Source organism: Patagioenas fasciata, chromosome 25 (assembly GCF_037038585.1).
Source record: "Patagioenas fasciata isolate bPatFas1 chromosome 25, bPatFas1.hap1, whole genome shotgun sequence".
Taxonomy (NCBI): domain Eukaryota; kingdom Metazoa; phylum Chordata; class Aves; order Columbiformes; family Columbidae; genus Patagioenas; species Patagioenas fasciata.
In genome coordinates, this window is record NC_092544.1 from 2735460 (window position 1) to 2760397 (window position 24938).

Here is a 24938-nt window from a genome sequence, read left to right on the forward strand (position 1 = left end):
AGGCACCTGCTCCGCTCTCCAAAGGGCACTGGGTGCGATGCAGGCGCCGTGGCACCGGACCGTGGCCACTGTCACCCTCTGTCCATCCCTCCGTCCGTCTGTTCATCCACACAGGCCCCTGTGCACCGAGTGAGTCCGTCTTTCCATTGTTCAAACAATCTCTTTTCCACACTCGGTGCCAAAGCCTCCCCGCTTGCTCCCGCAGTATATTTAGCTGCCTCTGAGCCTCTACCTTGCCTTATATAGGAGAGGCCAAACGAATTTCGCACTCTCATTATTAATAGCCTGAGAGGAGCTCTTAGGAGGCTGCCAAAAATAGCAGGCAAACAGAGCACACCCGGGGTGGGGAGGGTGGTGTGGCAGGCAGGGAGCCGCCGGGACAGGGACATCGCCGGGACAGGGACACCGCTGGGACAGGGACATCGCCGGGAAGGGGACACCACGCTGCTTTTTCTGGCTTTTTGCGTTGGGAACCACAACCTGGTGTCTCCCAGCATCCTGCCCCCACCACAGCTCAGAGCAGAGGGTCCCCTCGCCCCCCAGCCCTCCGCAGGCAGAGGTAGGGTTGGGGTGAACCTGGGGACAGCAGGGTCCCAGGGTGCAGAGCTGCCCTGGCTTTGCTGCTCCGGGTGCTGGAACAACAGCCCCGTGGGTGCTGGGGACACCCAGAGCGGGTGTCTTGGGGCGGCTTGGGGATCCCATCTCTGTGGGGTCCCCCTGGCCCAGTGGTGACAGGTTTCACCCTCCCAAGTGCCTCATGGGCTCCACTTCACCCTCCGAGCTGCCTGGGCAGCTGCTGGGCCCAGCAGTGCCAGCTCTCCCCAGGGCGCTGCTCCGAGACCCCCCTGGGCACCCAAGGGACGCAGGACAGAGGTGCCTGGCTGCTCGCATGCAGGTGACAGCTCTGGCTGCCTCGGCTGGCAGGGAGGGGGTTTCTTGGCAGAGATGAGCTGTGCAGCATCCCCGGAGCTGGGCACAGCATGAGCCGTGGGCTGGGACACCCACCCGGGATGGGGCGTGCGAGGAGGGGGCTGCAGGGTGTCCTGCAAGCGCGGTGGCTTCACCTGCGCCCGGAGCTGTCGCATCCCAGGCAGGGGCTGCCTTAAATCCCTCCCTCCCTCCTCCCTGGCGAGGAACTTCTCCCGCGGAGCTGGAGGATGCTGCAAGCTCCTGCGGACGAGCCGGAGGAGTCCTGTGGCAAAGTCAAGGCGAATGGAGAAGCGACATGCTCGTGCCGGGTGTCACCGCTGCCACCAGCTGAGCCTGCAGCCGGCCAGTGTCACCTCCAGGACGGTGAGTGGCCGTGCAGGGGCTGCGGGGGTCAGTGGGGCTTTCCCCACCGATGCGTTTTAACCTTCAGCGAGCGCAGCTGGTGCCGACCCCGCTGGGTCTGGGGATGCTGCTGCTCCGCAGCCTCATGCTCAGCCCCCAGCAGCGGCTCAGTGTGGGCAGGGAGGGGGCAGCCCCGGCGCTGGGGGTCACGGTGGCTTGGGCCAGCCCAGGCGGAGCAGTGGGGGCAGCAGCAAAACCGTGGTGGGGTTGAGGGGGGCACTGGGGCACCCCAGAGGTCCCGGCTGCAGGGGGGCCATGGGTGGTGGGCATTTGGGTTGGTGGGCAGTGCACAACCCGGCCCGTCTGCCCATGGGTTCCCCCATGGCGGGGCTGGCCACCCCCTCCCCAGGAGCTGGGGTGTCTTTGGCCATGCAGAGTGGGGACACCCCATGGCGTGCAATGGGGCAGGAAGGGGACCCCAACTCCTGGGCACCTTGGCATTATATTTTGGCCACACATGGAGGGAAGCGCCGAGCACCACGGCTGGGGGCACCAGGGCTCCGTGCACCCGCAGCCCCAAAACAGGCGAGGGGGTGGCAGGACGGGAGCCAAACTGCTCCCCTTAATCCTCACTGGGCCTCTTTTTTCCAACGTTTTAAGCCGCTCAGCAGCTGGAGCAGTTGCTGCAGTGGGTTTGCCGGGGACGGATGAGCCAGGGGGAGATGGGGGGGATGCAGCGCTGAATAGTAAAACTTGGACAGGGCCCCGCGAGGCAGTGACTGCAGAGCACGGCCGGGCACGCGGTGCTGGGGGGAGCGGGGATAAAAGATGCTTCCTTTTATAGCCAGGCTGGGGCTGTTGGGTGCTGTGTGAGTGCATGGGTGCCACCGCGGCCCCGGCACCCCCAGCTCCTCTGCTCCCCCCGCCAGGCCCTTTGTCCCCGGTGCCCGCAAACCACCCTACCCAGGGCAGGGAGCATTTCTTGGGGCAGGGTTCCCGGGGGTGCCCGGGTTGGGGGGTCCCAGGTGGTGTGGGGACACGGAGGAGCCGTGGGAGGGGGCTGAGCTCAGGGGTGCATCTGCAGCTGTCAAGGGCAGCGCTGGGGCTGGGGAGGGCTGGGGGCGGTGGGGGCACCCCTGGGGCTGCAGAGGCACCCCTGGGGCTGCAGAGGGGCTTGTGCTGATCACCGGGAACGTCTGGGCACACGGACGGGCAGTGCCGCAGGGTGAGGGGGTGCTGGAGTCAGGCAGCACAGGGTGCCCCGGGTGCCGTGAGCATCCCGCGGTGCTGGTGCGGCCCTCCAAGGTCACCGGGAGAGCCCGCCCGCGGGGACCCTGTGCCCTGGGATGGGGCTGTGTGGCTCCCCCTGGGCTTGGATACCCCCAGCACCACCGTTCTGGGAGGCTGCCCAAGGTCAGACAGAGTGGCTGGAGCTGAACCAGGCTGGGACATGAGAGCCCCGACCCTGTTCGCTGGCTCCGAGGGTTTGGGGTGGGCACAGCCACAAACTTTGGCTCTTGCTGCACCTCAACAGCCCCGGCGGACCCGTGGTCCCCTGTACCCTGACAGCAAAACCGCGCAGCACTGTCCCACACCATCTCTGCTGCCGGTGGGTGCTGTGAGCGGGGTCAGTGCCATAAGCGTGTTCTTGGCACCCACCAGTTCCTTGCAGGGAGCTGCAGCGTGTGTGGCCACGGCTTCCGGCGCTGAGTCACGGCCATGCTGGCCCTGGCCAGCCCCGTGCCCCTCCTGCCCGCAGCCCGGCCCCGGTGCACCCCTTACCCCCCACTCACTGGGGGTGCGGGGCTGGGGCCCCCGGGATGGCTCCCTGCACCCCACTGTCACACCGCTCCAGCTGTGAATTTAGGGGCAGGAAAGCCACCGGGTCAAGGAACGGGTGGGCTGTGGTGACACTCGCCTCCTCTGTCACCCTGCCCTGGCCATGCTGTGCCAGAGCTGGGGGGTCCCCATGCACCCCCCTTATGATCTCCAGCCCCTAGCCCGGCGCAGTGGGGACCCTGTCAAGAGCCAGGGCTGACGGGGACACCCTGCGGAAGCAGCTCTGAGCGCAAGCACCCATCTCTGCCATCCGTGTGGGCTCCCAGGACACGGCACTTGGCCACTTGGTCTCCTCAGAGGTGCAGCCCCCGCCATGCTCCACCAGCTCGTCCAGGGTCCCACTGCCCGGCGCCGGCGGGAGCAGCGGGTGCCGCCCTGCACTGTGTGCCCTGCGCCGCCCGCCTCTCCCTCCCAACCCTACATACTTCTTCATATACCCATATGGAGTCGGCCGGCGTTATGGAATGTTAAGAAGTATGTATTTTTGGGCTGGGACCCACCCGCCACCAGCACCGGCCCAGGCAGCGCCTCCGGAGAGATCGTGCGTCCCTGGGGCTGGTAAAAAGGAACCAGATCAACTTGCAACTGGATTTGGTCCCCTTCAACCAGCTGCAGCGGCGCATGTGCCACAGCCCCGGCTGCGTCCTGCCCCGAGGGGACTGGGGACGAGGGGTGGGCATGGGAGGCATGGAAAGGGGCTTTGTCAAACAGCTTTGGCTGGGGTTTGGGGCAGCCGGAGGGGCTGCACCTCCACTGCCGGCTGCCGGAAATCCCTGCGCCGCTCAGGCCGCCCACACTGCCCGGAATCCTCGACAGAAACCGTGGAGCTTCACCATCCCCAAAGCTGGTTGGGAAATGGCTGATAAAGCCGCAGCTGCCATGGAATGGGTGTGAGGAGCATCCTCCTCACTGCAGTCCCAGCACCTCCTGTCCCTGTGTCCCTGCCAAGGGGGTCAGGGGACAGGGGGGGTCCCCACAAGGAGCAGCCCCAGGGTGCAAAGCCCAGGGGTGGTGCAGCCGCTGCCTCCTGCACCGACAGAGCCAGGCAGCCAAGAGTAAACAGTGAGACGGGGACCAGCAGCGTGGGGAAAGGAAACTGAGCTTCTTGGAAATCTGATGTCACGATATCGCTGAGGCTTTATATGCCAGCGGCAGTCAGGAAAGCTCTGATTAACCGGTGGACGGCGGACAGACAGGTTGGTGACATGGGCGGCTGGGACCCCACGATCTGTCTTTAGGGACAGCATGCCTTTTCCGAGGGGGGAGCAAAAGTGGGAGCTGCTCACCCCACTGGGCTGGGAGTCCTGGGATGGGAAGAAATGGGGGTCTCTGCTTTTGTGGTGTGGCCGGGGAGATCTTGGGGGGCAGGATGGGGTGGTGGAGGTGGCTGCGGGTGCCTGGGCAGTGTGAGGGAGGAGTGACATGGGAATGAGGGTTTTGCAGCCTGGGGACACACATGTGCCCATGGGAGCTTCACCACTGCCTCTCTCCACTGCACGAATCGCTACAGCTATGGCGGAAGATCTGCACCTTCGGGGCTTCTTTGAATTCGGAATTGTAGACGGATGCTTGACCGCCAGACTGTCCCTGTCCGCCATTGTCAAGGATGTGCGCGTGGCTTTGGGGAAACTGATGGCCCTAGCCAAGTCACTCAGTGAGTGGTCCCAGTGCGGTGTTGCGGGGTCCCCCGTGCACCCCATGTTTCTGTTTCCCTGGGTGGGGGGTCTGGGGTGGCCATGGCAGCGGGGACCCCTGTGGTCCCACTCACTCTGGGGTACCTGGTGTGGCCCCAAGGGGGGGGGGGGGCGGGGAAGGGCTGCTCGTCCTTGGGGTGCTCCCCCGAGCTATGGGGTGCAGTCGGGCCCCACGCAGGGGCTGGGGACACTTGGTCTGATTTCTGCTCCTCTTCCTCAGAGAAGGCAGGACTCTGCTCATCTGTGTGGGCTGCCCTGGCGGTGGTCATCATGACTCTCATCGCGGTTGCCGTGATGTGAGCCCCCACATTCCCCCCGGGACCCCCACTGCTGTCTGCTGGGACCCCCTGCATCTCTCCCGTGCACTCCTTCCCCCCACGCTGTATCTGAGCCCCGCAAACACGCCCCAAAGCCGAGCTCCGACTCTTCCTCCGGTCCTGATACGCCCAGCAGGGCGGGTCGTGGCTGGACTGTTCCGGTTCCGCCATCATTTCGGGGCGACGGGCAGCGCAACCGGTAGGTCCGGCGGGTTCGGGTGGGCAGGGTGGGCACTGAGCACCCGGGGTTGCCCCTTCTCCCCCCGCCTCCCGGCCCGGGAGCAGCGGGGCCGTCCCAGAGAGGCTTTCTTGTTCGCGCCCCCTCCTGCCTTTTTTCCTTCTTAGCAATGGAAAACATCGCAAGAATGACCATCGGAGCGGCTGTCGGAGCAGGTGAGGGTCTGGCGGTCCCATCTCCCCGATGGCAGTTGGGGACCCAGCCGGGCTGGAGGGCTGCGGGTGCTGGGGAGATTTTGGGTGCAGCTGGGAGGGAGGGGGTAGCGCTGGCCTGTGCCTGGCGATCCGTCTGCACCTGCTGCTGCAGCCCCGCACGACTCTGTTCTCCTCCCAAGGATGGGGTGTCCCCGGTCCTGCACCCCACAGCCCTCGCTCCCTGCTCTGACCCCTCTGTCCTTTCTGGGATGCTGGATGTGGCGCTGGTGTTAGGGGGACGTGGGGGTCCCAGACACCACACTGACACCACCACGTCCTCCCTGAAGGATTGTTGCTTGTTGGCATCCCGCTGGCCATCGGTGCGCTGGGCTTTACTTCAGCTGGCATCGCTGCCGGGTCCGTGGCTGCCAAGATGATGTCGGCAGCTGCCATCGCCAACGGTGGAGGAGTGGCTGCCGGCAGCACCGTGGCCGTGCTGCAGTCCATCGGTGAGTGGGGAGGGCGGGGGGCTGAGCTGCGCTGGGCTCATCCCCGGAGGGTTCCACGGGGTTACGTCCTGGGCGTGCTGTAGAGCCAAACCAGCCCTTGAACCCGTCAATGGGCTGAATCACCCAAAACTGTGGCCGAGGGATAAATCTGCAATGTGGTGGGAACATTCAGGACTTGCCGGGGTTGGGTACCCAAGGCTGAGGACGTCAGGGCTGTGCAGGTGGGTGTCTGCTCTTCTGCCGAGAACCACGGCTGCGTTCACCGCTGGCCAGAGCCGGGGAGGCACGGGCTGTGCTGGGGGAGCAGAGCCGCTCCTGGCCGGCACAGTTCATGGAACTCCTTGGCTGTCGCTGCCGGGTGCTCAGTCCCTTCACAGGCAGCATCCATGCTGCCTGAGATTGTTCTTCAGCTCTGACGGTGCTACTGGGGTTCAGCCGGAGCATCACGCCTCTTTCTTTCTTTGCAGGAGCTGCTGGAATGTCTCTTGGTGCCAAAATTGGGCTGGGGACACTCGGTTCAGCAGCCGGTGCCAAGCTGTTCAAGAAGAACTCTCCCAAGTGATGCCAAGGACGTGCCAGCGCCCACAGTTCCTGCCAGGCCAGGCCGGAGCCGGGAAGCCCCTGCAGACCCCCCAGTGCCTCGTCTACCCTCCTACGAGCTGCAGATCCGCTTGAGCAATGAGTGCATTGAGCCCAATAAAGGTGCTTTGCAGGTGGGGCTGTCGTGGTGGTTGGTGTGCGGTCGCGGCCCACGTACCCGTCAAGCGCCTTGGGATTCACGGTGGCCCAGGAACAGACACCATACAGGCAATGAGGGTGTACTCTTTTATTAAGGTTAAAGGTTTTTAATCACTTTTCCAGAATACAGATACGATTCAAACAAAAACTATTTTTGGGGGGGTCTCAATAATTCACTTATTAATACCATACATTGAACTCTATAAATTCTCATATAAGAAAAAGTCTTTTTAATATAGGTTATGATGCACTGGTGACCTATTTAAGTCTCTTGAAGTAACACTTTGCAGTTATATAGCACCTTTCATCATAGGGCTGCAAAGCATCCTACAGAATTTAGCCTCTTAATGCCCAAACGAGGTAGGAAAGTCTGGCCAATTTACAGGTGGGTACAACCGAGGTACAGACGGGCAAGGGACAAACATAAGGCTTCATCTATACAACAGTAGTGACGTGACGTGACGTGTACTCTGGATCCTGGGCTATAATAGAGTCAGATGTTAATTGGGGAGAAAGTTGAGAGTTATCAACCACATCCTTCTCTCAAAGGAAGAAGCCGGGCTCCCAGCAAGTCAAAAACACCTTTCCAAATTGTTCTGGCTTTGTTTGTGGTGTAAATACATAGAAGAGAGTATAAAAAGTTCACGGCTTGTAGATCTAAGACCCTCGGTATGGGGTTTGCTGGCGTATCTGAGTCAACCACGAACCCCCTGGCTCAGCAGCTGCAGCCCCGTGGGGCTGGTGCCACCCGTAAGTCTGACCAGCGGGGAGCTGGACCGCGTTTGTGTTCATTAAATGGTGCACTTGAGGCGCATTTTGAGATGTGGTGGTTGATGCTTTGTTAGGCTTGGCTGTTTGATTGTAATAAACTCCTTCTTTCCCTCCAAGTGAGTGACAAGCTACTTCAGGTTTTGCTTTACTAAAAACCATCTCTCTGGTGAAAAACCATTAGCTTAGTGAATGTTACCTGCAGTGGAAATTTAAGTAGTGTGGCTGGAGGAATCCAATGTGCCTGAGCTCCTTTGAGATTCTATGACTCACATCCCCCCTCCAGCCTTGAGCGCTCCCTGGAGCAGCGCCAGCGACCTCCATGGCAGCAGCAGCATCTATTGGCGACAGTGGAGAAGTAGAAAAGCTGTTGTATATTTGTTCTTCAGCTCTGACGGTGCTACCGGGGTTCACCCTGCAGGTGAGAGCTGGGAAACAGAAGGCAGCAAACCTTAATTTTGCCTCTGCTCAGTTAGGAATGTTTAAAATGGAAGAAAAAGAGGGAGGGGACCTGTTGTGCTGATGGGAGCAAAACTGCAGCCCAGATGGCGGGCACAGGGGTTTGAGAAGAGCACTGTGAGGATTTTATACATGAGTGTTTTTTCCATTTCTTTTCTTTCTAAAGACAAAAGTGAAACTATTGCACAAGGGACTAAGGACAGTTACGGCGATTGTTACCAAAATCCAAAGATTTTGCAGGTTCAGAGGCGGTTCTGGGACCCCGGCACTGAACTGGTGCTGTGAGCACACCTGGGGAAACACCAAACGAGGGACTTTGCTGCTGTTTCATTCCAAGTCTCTGAGGAGCCACCATGGAAACCCAGGGAGCACCACCTTCTATTTCTATTCCTCACACTCATCTTTGTCATTTCTCTGGCCACATTGAGACTACAGCACAATTTTTCTCCTTTAAAGAATAGTTCAAGTAATAAACATCGCTGCATGGTCAACACAATTGGGATTATGTTTGATATAAATAACTTTGTCTACATGTTCAGAACTTTGATTCTGTGTGTGTGTAATCTATACATGTATTTTAATTGTTCAAAGTAATACGTCTTGTAAGTCCACGTGAACTGCAGGCAGGCCAAGCAGCAATTCCTCGAGTCAACGTATCTGACCAGAGAAACTGAAACTGAAACTACTCCTGTTCATTATAGCATTGAACTGCACTGGAACCTTTCTTAGCTCAGAGCCTCTGAGTAAAAGGAGTTTGCACAATGATCAACAACTTTGTTTTCAGCCCGTAAGGCTTAAAGTGATTTAAATTTCCTTGCTGAAAGGATAAAAAAGGCAAATAGCTCATTCCAAGTACCTGGGAAAAAACCCTAATGTATGTTAAAGTGTTCAAAGACTAGAGTGAGGGTCTTCAGAGAAAGAAAAATAAGTTGCTCAGAAGATGCAAATACACTACTTTATTCTATGGGAATATTTCTGTAAATGTCCACGAAGGGCAAAAACCTCAGCTGTGGTGGTGCATTCCAGCCCCAAGGAAAGGCTGCGCTCCCCACGGACACAGAAACTCCTGGATCCCCCCCAGCCCTGCTGCCATGGAGGGTCCGGGCACACCTGCAACCAACACAGCCCTACAAGCTCATCTTGTCAGAGTTTTATTGTCCCTGAAATGGTCCATCAGCCACCCCAATGCAGAGCAAACCAACCCAAATCCGTGCCTGCTGTTTCACTATTTTAATATAACTCTGGGGAGGGCCAGGTCGGTGTTCACAGAACATGAAACCCGCCCAAAGGAGCAGCACTGAGCCTGGGCAGGTCCCTGGTCCGGATTACGGCCAGAACGGCTCCCAGGCCACGGACAAAGCAGCATCTTTGATCAGAAACGACAGACACAGGTGGGCTTTGATCAGACAGAATCAGGGGCAGGTTTACTTTTTCACATAGTTTTCTGTATTAAAAAATACATCAGTGAAATCTGTTACAGGCAGGGACAGGACTACCGAGTACACAACGTCAATAGACTACTTTCGGATTTTATTTTTGTTAAATTACTTTAGTTACTGCTAAAAAAATAATTAAAAAAAAAAAACCCACAAACAAAACAAACGAAAAAAGGAAATATAGTTCAAGGCTGCTGATTTTCATCTCTTGAAAGTTTAGTGACAAGATCAAACACCAGACCCCTGTGACAGAAGATGATGGCTAACTGACCAGAGTTAGATAAAAACCATACAAGTCTCTTCTTTAAAAATAGTTTGTGTTTCAAATGGATTTGTGACCACTGGTCATCAGAAACACACATCTATAGCTTGAGAAAACAGAGATACAGACGGTATCTGATAATGTCCTGTCCCCTAAACACAATGTGGGAGCTTTTATCCTCAAAAAGATGCAGGAACAGCCAAGCCTCAAAAAGAAATCAATAAAAAAAAACCCCTCTCTTTCGATTTCCAACACTATAACTAAATCTCTTTGGGTGGGGTGGGACAAACATGGTCATTTTCTACCACAGTTCCATTGTCAGAAGTAATACTGCATCCTTTGTCGTTGCAAAGGCGGTAAGAGAGAGTGCATGGATCTTTATCTTTTGAAATGACAAGGCCCTCCAGATTTGCCTTATAAAATAACCCAAACCATAGGAGTAGGGGAAGAGGAGAAAGGAAAGCTGCCTTAAGGGAAAGAAAAACTTCCGCGCACCACAGTATTTGCTAGATTATATCGACGGACTGCAGAGCTACCGGGCTAGGGAAGGGGTTTCTGCACGTACCCCAGAACAGCCGCTCTCCTGTACATACCCAGAAATGTTCATCCTGTAACGTGATCGCTCGGAACTCTGACCTACAGCACCTCTTCACGGCGAGACCGACAGCGTTGGACCAAGAGCTAGATTCTGGCCTTGTGTGCCCGCCTAACAGCAGCCAGAGCTGTCCCTCCACGAAGCTTCCCTGCAGACACGCCAGCGGCCTCTGCCTTCCTAACATTTGATCCCAGTTTCAAAAGAAAAAGATTATAAAAGCACACGTGTACGTGTATTTATAATGGAAGGTGCCTGTCTAAATACCACCGCTTTCTGTCCTGTCCCTGTGAAGAGCTCTCGGATCTCCACGCGTTCTTTGGCAGTGCGGACTGCCAGCCAGCGGGCTGAGAGGTCGCGGGAGCCACAGTCTAGCTCTCCATGCCCAACAGTGTTATGGTAGATTTTACACAACCGTTTTCCTTAAAAACATCTCACGACTTTTAAAAATCCCAAACAGAGAAAGGATTTATGCACCACTCAAATAGGTGAGTTCATCTTGAATTTGTTCAGAGGATTTATTGGTGCCACAGGACGTTGTTTCTTGCAGCTTACACAGCTTGATTCCTTCCAGTTCCAGTTTGTACATCTACTGTGGTTCAAAATGCGCCTGTACGTGACATTGTCTTGGCTTATTTGTTACACATTTTCCAAAGGCTGGACGTATTCACAGTTTGGTGCTTCTGATGTGTATTCAAAGGAAAATACCTCATTTCAAGTTAGTCTGATAACTCAATATCAGAGTCCTCTGATTTGACTTTGGCAAGTTCTTCGTGTACCTCCCTCACCATAAGAATCCGCGTTAACATGATGTCCAAGGTTCCCGGGTCTATTGGCAATGTGGAATACCACATGGGGCTGTTGGGTACACAGGAGCGCTCGGGTTGAAGGTAAAACACATCACTTCTCTGCTTCACGCTTTCAGAACTGTCAATGGAAAGAAAGGAGAGCACGTAATCAGGAGGCAGTGTTAACAGTCCTACTCAGAAAACCTTACGGAGAAACAGCAAATAAAACAAAAGTTACACTGTTTAAATCACTGCGATGTTGTCTCAGTGTAGTTAGCGATTTGGTTTCCCCCGCTTCAACTTATGGAACAGTTAAATTGTTTCCAGGTCACTTAGCATTAGCTGCTTATAAAGAAACAAAGCAAGCCTGGCATTGGAATATTCACATTAAACAGCAAACTGAATTTTTACTGCTGCTTGCACCACTGCAGGGGCTCAGCTCTGATATATGATGAGGAGCAGGAAAATGTTTTCCCAGCCCAAGGACAGCCAAAAGCTTCTAATGATATGCAAATGAAGACAAGAAGGTAAGAAGAGGAAGACAAAGAGCCGGGCCAGCTGCTAGGCATGCCTTCCCTAAGTAATGGGAATACTTGTAGTAAGCTCAGTAGGTGCATTTTTGAGGGTGATTTATTTGAGTTTTAGCTGACACTAATGAGAGGCTGTTTCATTCTGCATGTGTATTTTCTCTGAAGAGAGAAGAACATCGTATTCCACCTGCTCAATGAACTAACTAAAGTTTATATAGAAACAGGGGAGACAAAATGATTTATATCTATGTCCTTGCTATACAGTCTTTACCTCCCAAATAAAAGTTAACCTCACATTTCAGCAGGCAGAAGCTATGAGCAGTTTCACCTAATTCACTTTTCCTACTCTCTTTCACAAGGAACACAATGTCAGAGCAGCATCCTTGCCCTGCTCTAGTCTACATACGGATCAAAATTCAAGTTCTATCACTTACCATTTTGATAAGTAAAATTCATAGAGTCGGACTGGACATCGCAGGGGATTATCCGTATTTTCAGCCATTTCCACTGCCGTTGCGATCTCCTCATCTTCACCACGTTTCCTTTTGCCTACAGATAATTTATCTGGATACACAAAAATGGCATCACAGAAGCTCAGTGAAAAACAGCAGCTTCGAGAATCAGCCCCAGCCCAGAACCGAGTGTTGGGACAGAAACACACGGCTTCAATGGGTTATTTCTCCCATGCAGGTCAACCGCCTTGATCTGCTGGATGGGCAAAAGATCACATATGCTACAGGCTGTCAACAGCCCATTCCTTTTCTAGAAAACCACAACAATATCTCGCAGAAAAATATGGAAGATGCAATTTTTCTTGGTAAAGCAGAATATTTGTAGCCCTGCTTAGTGTATATTTTTTCCCCAGTTCTTTTTAAAAAGAAAGGAGATTACAGTATAAATATGATTGCCAAAATTCAGATGATCAGAAAGTGCTCACTTACCCGATTCTACCCCTTGTTTTTGAAAGGGTGGGAAAAAACGTAAATATGTCATCTTAGTATTATACTTCAGAGTTCGGGTGCGTCTCATAACATGGGCAAAGGATAGTTTCAGGTGCTCACTGACATTCTTTAGTTGGAAGTATTTGGTGTTGAAGAACAGAAGTGTGTTCAATAAAACAATAGGGGAATATGCACCCAGCTGTTTACACTCCCACAAGTGCTCCTCTTCAATTCTTGAGAACATATAACCTAGAAAAAACGGGAAAGAAAAAAGAAGAGAGTTATTGATGCAATTTTAGGGCTGTCCCCACACTCAGTTACAAATGAGTAGCTTTTATAGACTGTGTCTAAACCCAGCAGATTTGTACAATTTTCCAAAAGCAATGAAAACACTGTACATGAGCAGGGTGGGAAGGTAGAAATGAGTACAATTAGGTAGGCAGATTTCACCAGAGATGCGTGTAAGTTCTCTTTCAGCTAACCTTCTATATGAACAAACTGCATACCAGATCAAATTCAGACCTATCATGAGCAATTTTAATTCCGATAAAACCAAGAACACTGCATGCACAAACATAAGAGGGAGCGTGGAGAACCAAGCTGTGGAACAGCGCGACCTTCCAACACCTGAAGAATGGAGAGAAGGATATAAAGGAAGATTGCGGACACGAGCAGAATCTCACTAAGTTCTAATTTCACTCTATTAAACCACAGTCAGCCAACTGCAAAATGTATAATTCCTAAGACAGGGAGCATGAGTTTAAAATCTACCATTGTTATATACAAATTGTGATTATCATAAGTCAGTCAGGAAAAGGAGATATGGAGGTTTATAAGAGATTTGCTGTGAAAAAAACCCATCACTGTATGCAGCAGCCTATAAGTAATTGGATTAGTCCTGTATTAAATAACAAGTTCATTTTCTAAATGAAATATCAGTGCAACCATACATGGTATTTGCGGTAACTCATCTCAAATACTACATACAATTCTGGCTACCTATATTCAAAAAGATTAGCTAAAACTTGAGAGAACTAGCATATTGACTAATGGAATGGGAAGCTTTTCTTTCAAAGGAGTTGAGAGGTTGATCAGAGGCAAAGATATATTGAAGTGTCATCTGTAACTGGGATGGACAGACATGAAATCCATGCTGCTAGTCTAGCACAAACAATGACATGGTGGAGAAAGAGGAGACTAGTGGGAACGCCTCAGATCCTGTGCTTCTCCGTGGTATTGAGAAAATAGTAATTTATAATACGGTTTTGTCATGCAGCTACACAAAACAAAATAATTGTCCTACCATTTGGAAGAATTGTAGGTTCCCAGATTTTCAAAAGTTTTGTAAGTTCAATCATAAACCTGGAATAGGGCTCGGTAAAAATGTTATCTATTCTACCATTCTCAAACAGGTACTACAAGAGAAAAAAAGGAAGACACACAGTTTGAGATTATATAACAATGCAGAGAAGATACAGGACATCAGATTATTTTCTTTCCTTATGTCCCAGTGTCTTATGGTCCAAAACACTCTGTTGAAATCTTGGGTAAGATATCAAATGTGCTGCAGGGACTGGGACCTCCCCAGTTTGAAATGAGAGATCTAGGCAGCTGTTTTCTTGAAAAAGGTCTGTCTATAAAAGACAGAGTAAAAAACTTCACATGCTAATACCTCCTGGCAATAGATATAGGCTTAGCATTCTTAACTACAATGCTATTATTCCCACTGTTTGGTTCTTTTTCTGTAAATACTGCCAACAAAACAGGCATCTGCCTGGCCACTGATGGCGCTCGGTCTTTGCTGGGTAACCTCTTCCATGTAAACTCATATCTTAGTTGCACAATGGTCTTCTATCTTAGATCTAAAATATTCCATCATAAACCAAATATTTTTGAGGAGCAAATCTTTCCTATACATGAAAAAGGATCAAAAAGGTACCAAACCCAAAGATTTGTGTCTAGGTAGAAACACCTAGCCCTCCACACCACCTTCCTCCCAAGTGCAGAAGCAGCCCGTTCACTCTGATCATAAAGAGGTCCAGACAAATGAGTCAAATACGGGATTAAGACAGACTAAAGGTAAAGCACAAAAAAGCCATTCTTGCCTCCTCTACAAAATCCAAGTAGCTACATGGGACTATGGATATAAAGCATAAATAGCAGAGCAAGTTTTGTATGATCTCAGCAATACACTGATTCTCTGGGTTACCTGCTGAATTCCAAGGCACAAGTATAAGATGCTGTCAGGATCATATTTCTCTCCATTTGGTCTCCGCACCTCTTGAATAAACTGGCACAAGCCAAAACTCAGCTCAGCAAAAGTGCATGAGAGAATGTCCTCCTTCAGTTTCACAGGGCGAACTGTGGCCAAGAAAATTATTAGAAAAATTAAGTTGATTCAAGAGATTAAATATTCACACATTCCTTATTAATGAGGGCAGAACTATTAAACCTTCTCTCTCGTACATGGAGTACCTCGTACGACTGAACTTGTGAACTATTTCCTATCTGCTGGCTAAAAATTCTGGCAAGTTTCTTTCCAGCTGTGAAGCCCGGAAACAAGGTGTTAAGTTTTTAATGTTGTAGCGCATAATGTTTCTTACAGCAAACAGTTATGCTGACAAAGAAATACTTTGTGCATGTGTTAGCTACAAATGAAGGTTCCAGTATAAGTTGGGGAATGACCTATTAGAGAGCAGCGTAGGGGAAAGGGACCTGGGGGTCCTGGGGACAGCAGGGTGACGATGAGCCAGCACTGGGCCCTTGTGGCCAGGAAGGCCAGTGGTACCTGGGGTGGGTTAGAAGGGGGTGGTCAGTAGGTCAGAGAGGTTCTCCTGCCCCTCTGCTCTGCCCTGGGGAGACCACACCTGGAATATTGTGTCCAGTTGTGGCCCCCCAGTTCCAGAAGGACAGGGAACTGCTGGAGAGAGTCCAGCGCAGCCACCAAGATGCTGAAGGGAGTGGAGCATCTCCCGTGTGAGGAAAGGCTGAGGGAGCTGGGGCTCTGGAGCTGGAGAAGAGGAGACTGAGGGGTGACCTCATTCATGTTTACAGATATAAAAAGGGTGAGTGTCAGGAGGATGGAGCCAGGCTCTTCTCAGTGACAACCAATGATAGGACAAGGGGTAATGGGTTCAAACTGGAACACAAAAGGTTCCACTTAAATTTGAGAAGAAACTTCTTCTCAGTGAGGGTGCCAGAGCCTGGAACAGGCTGCCCAGGGAGGTTGTGGATATGTGAATAACATATCATGCCAAGCACTCCTCAACTAAGTACTTCTGTTTCCACCGAGAGAGAAAAAATTACCTGAAAACTTCAGGTCCCCTTGGTCCTCCTGTGCATTTTTCCATTGGACCCAGTTTTTCCAGGCGTTTACCCCATACATGTATTTTAGGGTCATCCCAGAAACAGAGCATCCTGGGTAGGAGCCCTGCATGAGATTCCGGGGCTCCACAGAAACTACAGACTTCTTCCGTCCCTACGGGCAAACAAACCAATCAAAATAAATCAATATTTAATAGGCTCTTCATCTAGGGATGCTTAACTTGCTCTCACATAAAAAGGCTGCTATGCTGGCATGATAACAACATCCTGCTCTCATATGATATGATCTGAATGAATATACATGCATCTTTAATATGTGGACAAAACCACATTTTACAGAAAAGGTGCAACAAAATACAATAATTCTCACTGTGATAAATATGCACAGAAATACATTCTTCTCTAGGTACACAAGAAAAATAATTCATTCTTTCCTGTAGATTATGACACTACTTAAAGGACATCTATTTTGCATTTTTTTGAAACGATACACATTTGAGAAATGTTCTGCACTAAAAAGAGCATTTATTCTACCTAGCTGCAGAGTGGGAGGAAAGAAAATCTTATCTCCTATAACAGAAAGGCAAAAATACACAGCAGAGTTAAATCGAATTCTCACTTTCACCCTGGAGCAGTATCTTCTTTCTTCTGAGAATAACCATGCACATAAAATTATTGCTTCAAATGCAACTTGCATTCCAGAAGCGTTTTCTTACCCGTCTCTTTGGCTGTGGGAAGCCATCTCTGTGTCTCCGTCTTGCTCGAGAACGTGACTGCAAACCCAGTCCTTTACTGAGAGGGTCAAATGAGTCTGAAGTCAAATCAACACCGTTAAGAGTTTAATGAGATGATTTAACAGCCCAGGTAGAAGTGTCACTTAGATGCTACGGAACACCTTACAGTTGTCAAAGTACAAAGCTTACTCAGAAAATTGTGTGTACTTTTATACAACAACGCATTTTTTCTTCACATTACACTGACCTGATGGAAAATCAGCCTCCAGGTCCTGTTCCACGTCACCTTTGGAGAACTGCTTCAGCTCGGGGTCTGGCTCTGGCAGGGCGTTCGACCGCAAGGCGTAGTGATTTAACTCATCCTCCCAGCTGTGCGGAGTGGACACTGCTTCTGATTCCAGATCTCCACTGTAGGTGCTGCCTTGGTCTGAAAGGAGAGTGATCAGATATACCGTGTGCTATAGGAAAGGGCAGACGAAAAGAGGAGTATACAAGAGAAGATACAGCAGGATCAAAGTCCATTTGCCAAAAAAAAATGATAAATCTAACTGACCTTTCTCAAATATTTTGGGGTCCAGGAAGAGTTCATGCTCAGATGTTTGAGATCCTACACAAAAAGAAAGAAACCTGTATCTACAAATGACTGACAGCTTCCACAACTCATACAAAATACTTTGAACACCAAAAAAACTATGTAACTAGGTCATAATACTAACACGCATGATATGTCTTCTCCTCCACTAGAGCTCTCCTAACAGCTTTTTACCTTGGTCATGCTGTTACGGCAGAAACAGAAATGCAGAACTAACCCATGTTTGCCTTTCCAAACATTTCCATCCCTCGGTGTTTGTTATTTGGGTCATCTGTAGACAAGTCAGATATTTTGTTCATTTATTTTCAGCTTGTTCCACTCCATGGGATGATCACTATCCAACACCCTCCAACTCGCACCACCCTCCAAGAATCCACCAGAAAAAACCTGACAGGAAAATATTCTTGTAAAGCAGCAACTCTGTCTTCTTGACTTTGACTCCTTCTGCTAATGCATGATGTGCTGATCTGGAGATTACTACCTCCAGCAGCCTTTAACTGTCAACAAAGGTCAAACCAGCACCTAGGATCAGGGAAAGTGAATGCAAAGACATTTAAGGCATCATCAGCACTCGGTATCTAACGTGGTTTCTGTGCTGAAGCATAGCTCTATTGAATATTGACTGATAAACCTCCAAGAAATTACAAAAGCTTCAGAAAGGTGCAAGTACAACCAGCACCCGAGATGGGAACTATGAAGGAAGAGTAAATTATGCTTAAAACATGTTTTCAAAACAAAGAACATAATCTTGCACACAGAAACAAAATTACCTCTGAATACATAGTTCAGCTGTAAGCTGTAGGCCCAGAAGGCCCCCTTGTTTTAAAAGAATAAGTCATCAAAATTGCTAGGACATGACAAAAGTGTTATAGCCCTGTCTAGATTGGCACTTTACCTGCATGAACACTGTGGAAAATAAATGTTAGTAAGACAACAGCACCATTTAACATGCCACGTGTACTTGGGAAGCAGCCAGCACAGGCCCTGCATCTACTTCTCTGTGTTTTATATGAGAGGACCTTCATCTCGCTGCACTTAGTTTCCTTTTTGAAAACACCACATACCACCATGAGAGTGTGTTTTCTCTTTCTCCTCATCTTCTGCAATCATTTCTGCCATCTGAAGGAGATCAGCTTCAAACGGATTCGCAGGAACCTTCTCCTTGATATCCTGAATAGTTTCAATGATCTTATCAGCATTATCCAGGGTAGTCGGGAAGAGCATGGGAACTGGTACCTATGGAACACATGAAGGGAAACAGCAGATACATTTAATCTTACATACATTTTAGGACTACAGAATTTAATCTTACAATAATTCCAGACTGGAGAACTTGTTTCATTTCTCCAACAATGCTACAAACTGGTAGAACCAGAACTAAAGACTGGAAACCAGGTTCTCTAGTGAACTGAACTATAACTTACAGGTACTGGCATCCCAAGTGGAACTGGTGTGTACTGGGTGTAGAGGTGAAGGGGCACTGGCACAAACACTGGTACAGGAACAGGTACCACAATGATCTGGGGTTGAACTTCTTCTTTTTCTATCAAAAACAGAGCAAAGCAAAAACTGTTTAATCATATGACTATCCAGTACACTCCAGAGGTGACAGAACACTGGAACAGGCTGCCCAAGGGGGGTTGTGGAGTCTCCTTCTCTGCAGACATTCAAACCCGCCTGGACACCTTCCTGTGGAACCTCAGCTGGGTGTTCCTGCTCCATGGGGGGATTGCACTGGATGAGCTTTCCAGGTCCCTTCCAATCCCTGACACTCTGTGATTCTGAGTCTGCTCTTGTGCCTCATGCTGTGAGAGCTAAGAGCTCACAAATCCTGTCCTGAGGAAAACAAGTTCCCTCTGTAGCGTTTTGCATGTCACTCCACTATTACACTTCATTTTCACAGTTAAGATGATCGCAAAATGCTGAAGATGAGTTAAAGCAAATCTCAAGATTCATCACACATGAAGCACTGAGGCTTTCAAAGAACAGCAAACGTTTTACGTCTTTAAGGCAAACTGCTACTTGGAAAATACCACATGACAATCTCAAAACTATTTAAGGTTTTGAAGTATATTAAAAATATTTTCTGATATATAAATCACGCATTACTCTCTCAACTGCAATAGAGGATTTTACAAAATGGGTAGGAGGTGAGATCCGTACCTGTCTGGCATTCTTTGTTCTGTGTGTGAGGTTTGCATGAGGTGGCCTTAGTCTGTGTGATTGGCTTGCACAACAACGCTTTGTTTTTCAGAAGCCTGGGTGGTTGTGACGGTGGCAGCTTTAGGGCATCTGTCTGAGTACTGGCCTGTTCAGAACAATAAAAATGAGCGCAGAGTCAGTACTGGTTTGAAGGATATAATAAGATCAGTATTTTTTCCCTACTATGGGACGTTGAAGAATTTAAAGGTCTCTTTGCTGATAAAAATGACAATTTAAAAACTATTGCAAAACCAGCTTGTTAATGTATTTGGTGTCTTCGCCTCTATTTTAATCAAACAATAGGCTTTTTGTTAACAGTGCAGTGAACAAATCTGCAAGAATGGCTAACTTCTCTAGTCAAATAACCTCTCTAAACTTTTGACCCTGGAATCATACTGACAGCAAGAATATAAAGAAGAGTTAAGATACTTTTGATACTAAGAGTCTGGCTGATACAGACCCCAAACCCACGGTAAACTGATGGGAAACCACTGAAAATAAAGTTAAAAGTGAACACAAATGCTGGCAATATCAGTATCGCATCCTGATTACACACAGACTGACTACTCCTGCTTGTACTAATTTCAAGTCCTTCTAACTGTATTTTCCAGTAATGCATTCAAATATAAGGATCTGTTTCATTAGGGAAAATTCATACTCTAATCCATAAATGACACTTCAGCTAAAAGAAAGAGTGTCAGTCTTCCAGAACATGAGAGCTACATAATAAAATCTTCATATCATCTTAACATATCTAATCAATCTGTCAGTGGACATAAAAAGACTTTTATACCATATTTTTTAAGAAAGCATCTGCAAGCTGGATGAATTTTAAATCTCAATAACACCCAGGAAAAGTAGTTACAAAAACGACAGCGCAAAAATTCTTGGATACTTCACTTGTTATTTATACAATCTGGGCGAAACTGAGAAAGAGTCTCTCGTAAAACTTACATCTCCTATTATTTTTGCTGTCACAGTAGGGACTGCACCTGTAAAAGAAAACAACATACAAGAATAGTCTGTGTATTTACCAGCAAGGAAAATAACCCATATTCTGTCAAGGTCAAGAAAAAGAATTCCCATTAAACCCCATTCCCTGGTGTGTGTATACAAATTTAAGTCATTATTTATACCTAGGTAAAGGAAGGACAAAACCATAACCATCTGCATTGACATGAAGCATAATGAAGAAGTGGCTATTCTCAGTGGAAAAGGTCCCTGAACAAATATAAATGTTCGAGAATAGAGATTTATAAATATAGACACGGTATTTAGCAGTCTTACCCTGTAAAACATTGTTGGAGTTGACCGTGGGCTGGGCAGCAGGGGTGCTCGCCAGGGACACCACGTTTGCTATGACGGGGGTTGAGTCCTTTCTCAAAGAAGGGGGGCCTGAGGAGGAAGCTGGTGCCGTAGAAAGGTTTGACGGACACAATGAACAGAAGAAAAGTCAATTAAGCAATAAGATAATTTACAAAATGGTATTTCTGAAACGACACCCACCCTCCCGATTTAGCTCCAAATAAAAAGCCTGCTGTAAGCAGCAGATGCGCACAGAGTTCCAGAGCTGAATGTGGCCTGGCGCATACTATACATTTCAGTTAACATTCTTTAGTGCTCGTCGGGTACCTTACTGTTGCAGTCACCATCACTCAGTGGGAGATTATGCCCCTCTTTAGGATCAGTGCTATTTCTGCCCTTTGTCTCGTTTCCTCTTCCTGTCTTTGTGGGCCTTTCTTCCTTTCTTCCCTTTGCATTTCATTCCCTACAGAAACTCACAGTTCCTATTCCTGTGGGCTTCATTCCCACCCTCCTTCCCACTCCATCTGCTAAAATAACAAACAAGGAGACAGCTACAGTGCACATTGATCTCAGCATTGGTACTTCAAGAATCAACACTTAATGACAGAGAAATGCTAACTCTTCATATGCCTACAGACTACACGGAACTGGCTCTTTTAAGTGCACATATGGAAGTCTGTATTTACAAACATTAAGTCTACTAATTTCACCATTTGATTTTTTTTCTTAAATAAACATTTACATTCTAAAATGTCTGGCTATGTGTTATGAAGTACAGGAGACAAGCTAGGTATTTAACACGTCTTTAATGGGTATCAGTACATTTTACCCCACTAAAATGGGCCTTTGTTTCCTGAAAGCAATTGAAAAGCAAGCGCTTTTGTTTGTTGTTCTTTAAAATCACAATCTAGGTTTGGTATATGAAGCAATCTCATTTCATACCTGCAGAAGTCTGAAATTGTCTGAAGGAAGAGAGAGATCTAAAACTGAGCCTATTCAATGGCAATGGGCAACCCCCCCCAAGGAGAAGATATATCTTAAAAAGTTCACTGAATCAAGTTTCCAGATAAAAGTTCCTATCACTATCATGCACAGCAAAAGGCAAAACTACTCGCAGCTTGTTTTACCTGTGTTGTTTGGGGCTGGAGGGTCAGAAACACTTTGCTGATTACAGAACAACAGAATACAAAGCAGATTGCAAAAATGCTTGATCTCCCCTTGCCATTTCATGGACTCACTGAGTTTACCTTGTCTCTTACAACCATCACACTTTGCCATCTAGGAAAACAGAGCGAGGGAGAAACTAAACACACTTGTAAAAAGCAACAGAGAGTATCATATAAAAACCTCTTTGCACCCCGCGCAGCCAATATAGAGTACAGAAATCTGTCAGGAGTGCATAATTTTTGCAGTGTAGCACAAAGCCACAGAACATTGTGTCTGTCTTCCCACAACCCATATTAAGTTTTCTCTATATAGAGAACCGGTACTCAGAAGTTAAGAGGGATTTACTCATCTCTCACACATATGCAATATGTGGCAAGACACAGAAGTCAACTACAGGTAGTTCACTTGGCTCCTAACGTACAAAGGTTCTTTGCTAACATGTTCATATTCTAGAGGATGCTGGGTGAGAATATTGCTTACCTGGTAAAACAAAACTGTGAATTTAGACATGCACTCCTCTGAGCAAAACTCCTCCATTTTTCCCCCAAAGTGATTCTGGACCAGTTTGGGGGAAGTCTGTAAACAGTAACTGCACATTTTACAGTGGTTTCCCCAGCGCTTAGCCAAGTCATGTTTATAGAGCAGTTTACAACCTAAGAGAAAACAGCAAAAAAACCTTCAATATCAAAATGACATTTGCTCAGCACTTCTGGTTCCTGTATTAATAGTTATGTCTGTAATAATTTGTTAAAACATAGAATGAAAACGTAAAGTGTGAACAAAGTTCTGTGTTTCTAAACATAAAAATGGTGTTCTAACCTAAAAGTAGGTTTTTCTTAGTATTACAAATAATTTTAAGGTAAACCACTTCTGACTTGATTTGTTCCAGATGCAGTCTTGCCCTTTCTTACCTTCGCTACAGAACGGCTTATCTACGCCTGAGAATCGCACTGTCTCCTTCATAATTTTCTCAATTCTGCAGTATTCACACAAAGCCATGACACTGCTCCTCTTCTTATATTCATCACAGCAGGTCTTCCCACAAAACTGGAACATTTTACCCTGCAACACAGCCAGAATGTTTTGGTTTCAGTGTTTCACATCCCAGAGAATATGTTTTTATTGTTAATAAAAACTCAGAAGGATGTTCATGCTCTTGGAAATCAACAACAGGCAGCACTAGCAATGAGTCTCCCCATTTAGCTTTATAATAAAGCACAAATTTCTGCAGAAAGCTCTCACCAATGTGCTTTGTCCTGGAATTAAAAGGATTATTTCTGGGACCAAGAATCAGGAATGTGCTTACCTAGCTAGGCAATGATAGGGTTTTGGTTTTTTGGAGTGTTTTGGTTTTGTTTTTTTCTATTTTAAGATCAAAGAGCTAGTATCAGTATTAATTTTGGTAATGGTTAAATGATACCAAAACCAGTTCCAAACTCCTCCATACCAGGAGTAAGCACCAGATCAGTACAGAGAGACCACTGCAGATAAGCTACAGTTTCTTAGGCTTCTGTTGAGAAATATGAGCCAGAAAAGCTCTAGTCATTATTACCTTGTAGTCAAGCAGTTCTGGTTTGGTTGCAAACAATCTGTTGCAGTGCTGACACCTGAGTTTTACAACAGGGCGGGCAAAAGTGACTTGTTGGGACTGGGCAGCCAGTCTCTGGAGCCCGGCCGCAGCCGAGCTGCTCATAGAGCTGGGGGACACCGTGGAGGCGGTGCCACCTGCCGAAACCGCTGCCCCCGAGGGAATGCTGACAATAACTTGACCTTGTGACAGTGGTACCACTGCAGAGTTCATTCCTGTGGGCTTGTTGAACAAATTCTGCAAGAAAACAAATTGAGGAAGCAGCTTTATTTTACATTATAACATATTTTACCCGATATCACAGAATCAGAATTACAGAATGTTAGGGATTGGAAGGGACCTCAAAAGCTCATCCAGTGCAATCCCCCCATGGAGCAGGAACACCCAGCTGAGGTTCCACAGGAAGGGGTCCAGGCGGGTTTGAATGTCTGCAGAGAAGGAGACTCCACAACCTCCCTGGGCAGCCTGGGCCAGGCTCTGCCACCCTCACCAGGAACAAGTTTCTTCTCAAATTTAAGTGGAACCTCTTGTGTTTCAGTTTGAACCCATTACCCCTTGTCCTATCACTGCTTGTCACCGAGAAGAGCCTGGTTCCATCCTTGTGACACTCCCCCTTTCCATATTGATCCCCATGAATGAGTCCCCCCTCAGTCTCCTCTTCTCCACCTCCAGAGCCCCAGCTCCCTCAGCCTTTCCTCACACGGGAGATGCTCCACTCCCTTCAGCATCTTGGTGGCTGCGCTGGACTCTCCAGCAGTTCCCTGTCCTTCTGGAACTGAGGGGCCACAACTGGACACAATATTCCAGGTGTGGTCTCCCCAGGGCAGAGCAGAGGGGCAGGAGAACCTCTCTGACCTATTGACCACCCCCTTCTAACCCACCCCAGGTACCATTGGCCTTCCTGGCCACAAGGGCCCAGTGCTGGCTCATGCTCACCCTGCTGTCCCCAGGACCCCCAGGTCCCTTTCCCCTACGGTGATGTACAGGTACATATATCACAGATATTCCCACCACCAATTTAATATTCTACTAATTCAACTAAGAAGAAATCCTAGAAGTCACACCTGAAAAGCTGCTACGCAACTGTAGCTGCAAAAATTGCGTATGCTCCCATCTGACATAGCCAAGTGATACTGAGGGATTGCTGTAGTTTTACAGCTGTTACACTGAACTTGAACACCTGAGGGTGAAACAGAGAAGAAAAAGTGATTTATGCGACATCAAGTTGTACCGCAGATAATTTTGCACTGTGCATACAAAAGCAGAGAATCTGAATGACAAGCCAAGGTACACACGGAAGCTCAAGACAAAGTTTTACAGATTCAGAAGCGGACACTGTAGCTGCGGTGCCTCTTGTTTGCCAGATCCTTTCATTAATCTCCCAGTATCCCTAGGATGTCAGTAAGCATCTTTCTGTTTTACAAGAAAAATAGCTGATAATATGTTTGCCTAGCTCAATGCAACATTAGGCAGAGGTAACTAAGGCAATCACCCTGGAGAACAGGCGCA

The 24938-nt window shown here is 48.5% G+C and overlaps 2 protein-coding genes across 8 annotated transcripts in view; one reads left to right on the forward strand and one right to left on the reverse strand.

Annotated features, from left to right (window-relative positions):
- The first annotated feature begins 619 nt into the window (after positions 1–619).
- LOC136112488 (uncharacterized) lies at positions 620–8464 on the forward strand. 4 transcript variants are annotated; one of them, XM_071799071.1, is made up of 7 exons: positions 620–1293; positions 4151–4307; positions 4622–4765; positions 5026–5321; positions 5468–5515; positions 5842–6003; positions 6471–6719. In XM_071799071.1, exons 3-7 carry the CDS (start codon positions 4677–4679, stop codon positions 6563–6565), a joined length of 690 nt encoding a protein of 229 aa, XP_071655172.1. In that variant the 5' UTR covers positions 620–1293; positions 4151–4307; positions 4622–4676; the 3' UTR covers positions 6566–6719. The 4 variants fall into 4 exon arrangements, 2 of the variants coding, with proteins under 2 accessions (XP_071655172.1, XP_065713277.1); XR_011735786.1 differs by lacking the exon at positions 620–1293 and adding an exon at positions 8135–8464 and having other exon boundaries at positions 3734–4307; positions 6471–6705; XR_011735785.1 differs by lacking the exon at positions 620–1293 and adding an exon at positions 7796–7930 and having other exon boundaries at positions 3734–4307; positions 6471–6705.
- The window catches only part of LOC136112487 (zinc finger MYM-type protein 4), a 35059-nt gene continuing 16935 nt past the window's right edge, over positions 6815–24938 (reverse strand). For 3 of the 4 annotated variants that reach the window (XM_071799065.1, XM_071799066.1, XM_071799064.1), the window contains 20 exons: positions 24494–24609; positions 23394–23666; positions 22753–22903; positions 22322–22494; positions 21802–21952; positions 20657–20776; positions 20324–20361; positions 19331–19475; positions 18592–18710; positions 18232–18403; positions 17385–17438; positions 17129–17182; positions 16823–17002; positions 16558–16652; positions 15824–15995; positions 14727–14878; positions 13821–13932; positions 12518–12766; positions 12011–12140; positions 6815–11185 (listed from right to left, as the gene is read on the reverse strand). In XM_071799065.1, the coding sequence (XP_071655166.1) occupies positions 10978–11185; positions 12011–12140; positions 12518–12766; positions 13821–13932; positions 14727–14878; positions 15824–15995; positions 16558–16652; positions 16823–17002; positions 17129–17182; positions 17385–17438; positions 18232–18403; positions 18592–18710; positions 19331–19475; positions 20324–20361; positions 20657–20776; positions 21802–21952; positions 22322–22494; positions 22753–22903; positions 23394–23666; positions 24494–24609 (2864 nt within the window). In that variant the 3' untranslated portion in view covers positions 6815–10977. The remainder of the gene's footprint in view (positions 11186–12010; positions 12141–12517; positions 12767–13820; positions 13933–14726; positions 14879–15823; positions 15996–16557; positions 16653–16822; positions 17003–17128; positions 17183–17384; positions 17439–18231; positions 18404–18591; positions 18711–19330; positions 19476–20323; positions 20362–20656; positions 20777–21801; positions 21953–22321; positions 22495–22752; positions 22904–23393; positions 23667–24493; positions 24610–24938) is intronic. The other variant, XM_065857200.2, reaches the window with a different exon arrangement.

Bases quoted from the DNA above. Each gene is read 5' to 3' on its own strand.
- LOC136112488 (XM_071799071.1), top strand. From the start codon at position 4,677: ATGCTTGACCGCCAGACTGTCCCTGTCCGCCATTGTCAAGGATGTGCG. The intron at 4,766-5,025 runs GTGAGTGGTCCC...CCTCTTCCTCAG, and splicing joins GGCCCTAGCCAAGTCACTCA to AGAAGGCAGGACTCTGCTCA. The intron at 5,322-5,467 runs GTAGGTCCGGCG...TTTCCTTCTTAG, and splicing joins GGCGACGGGCAGCGCAACCG to CAATGGAAAACATCGCAAGA.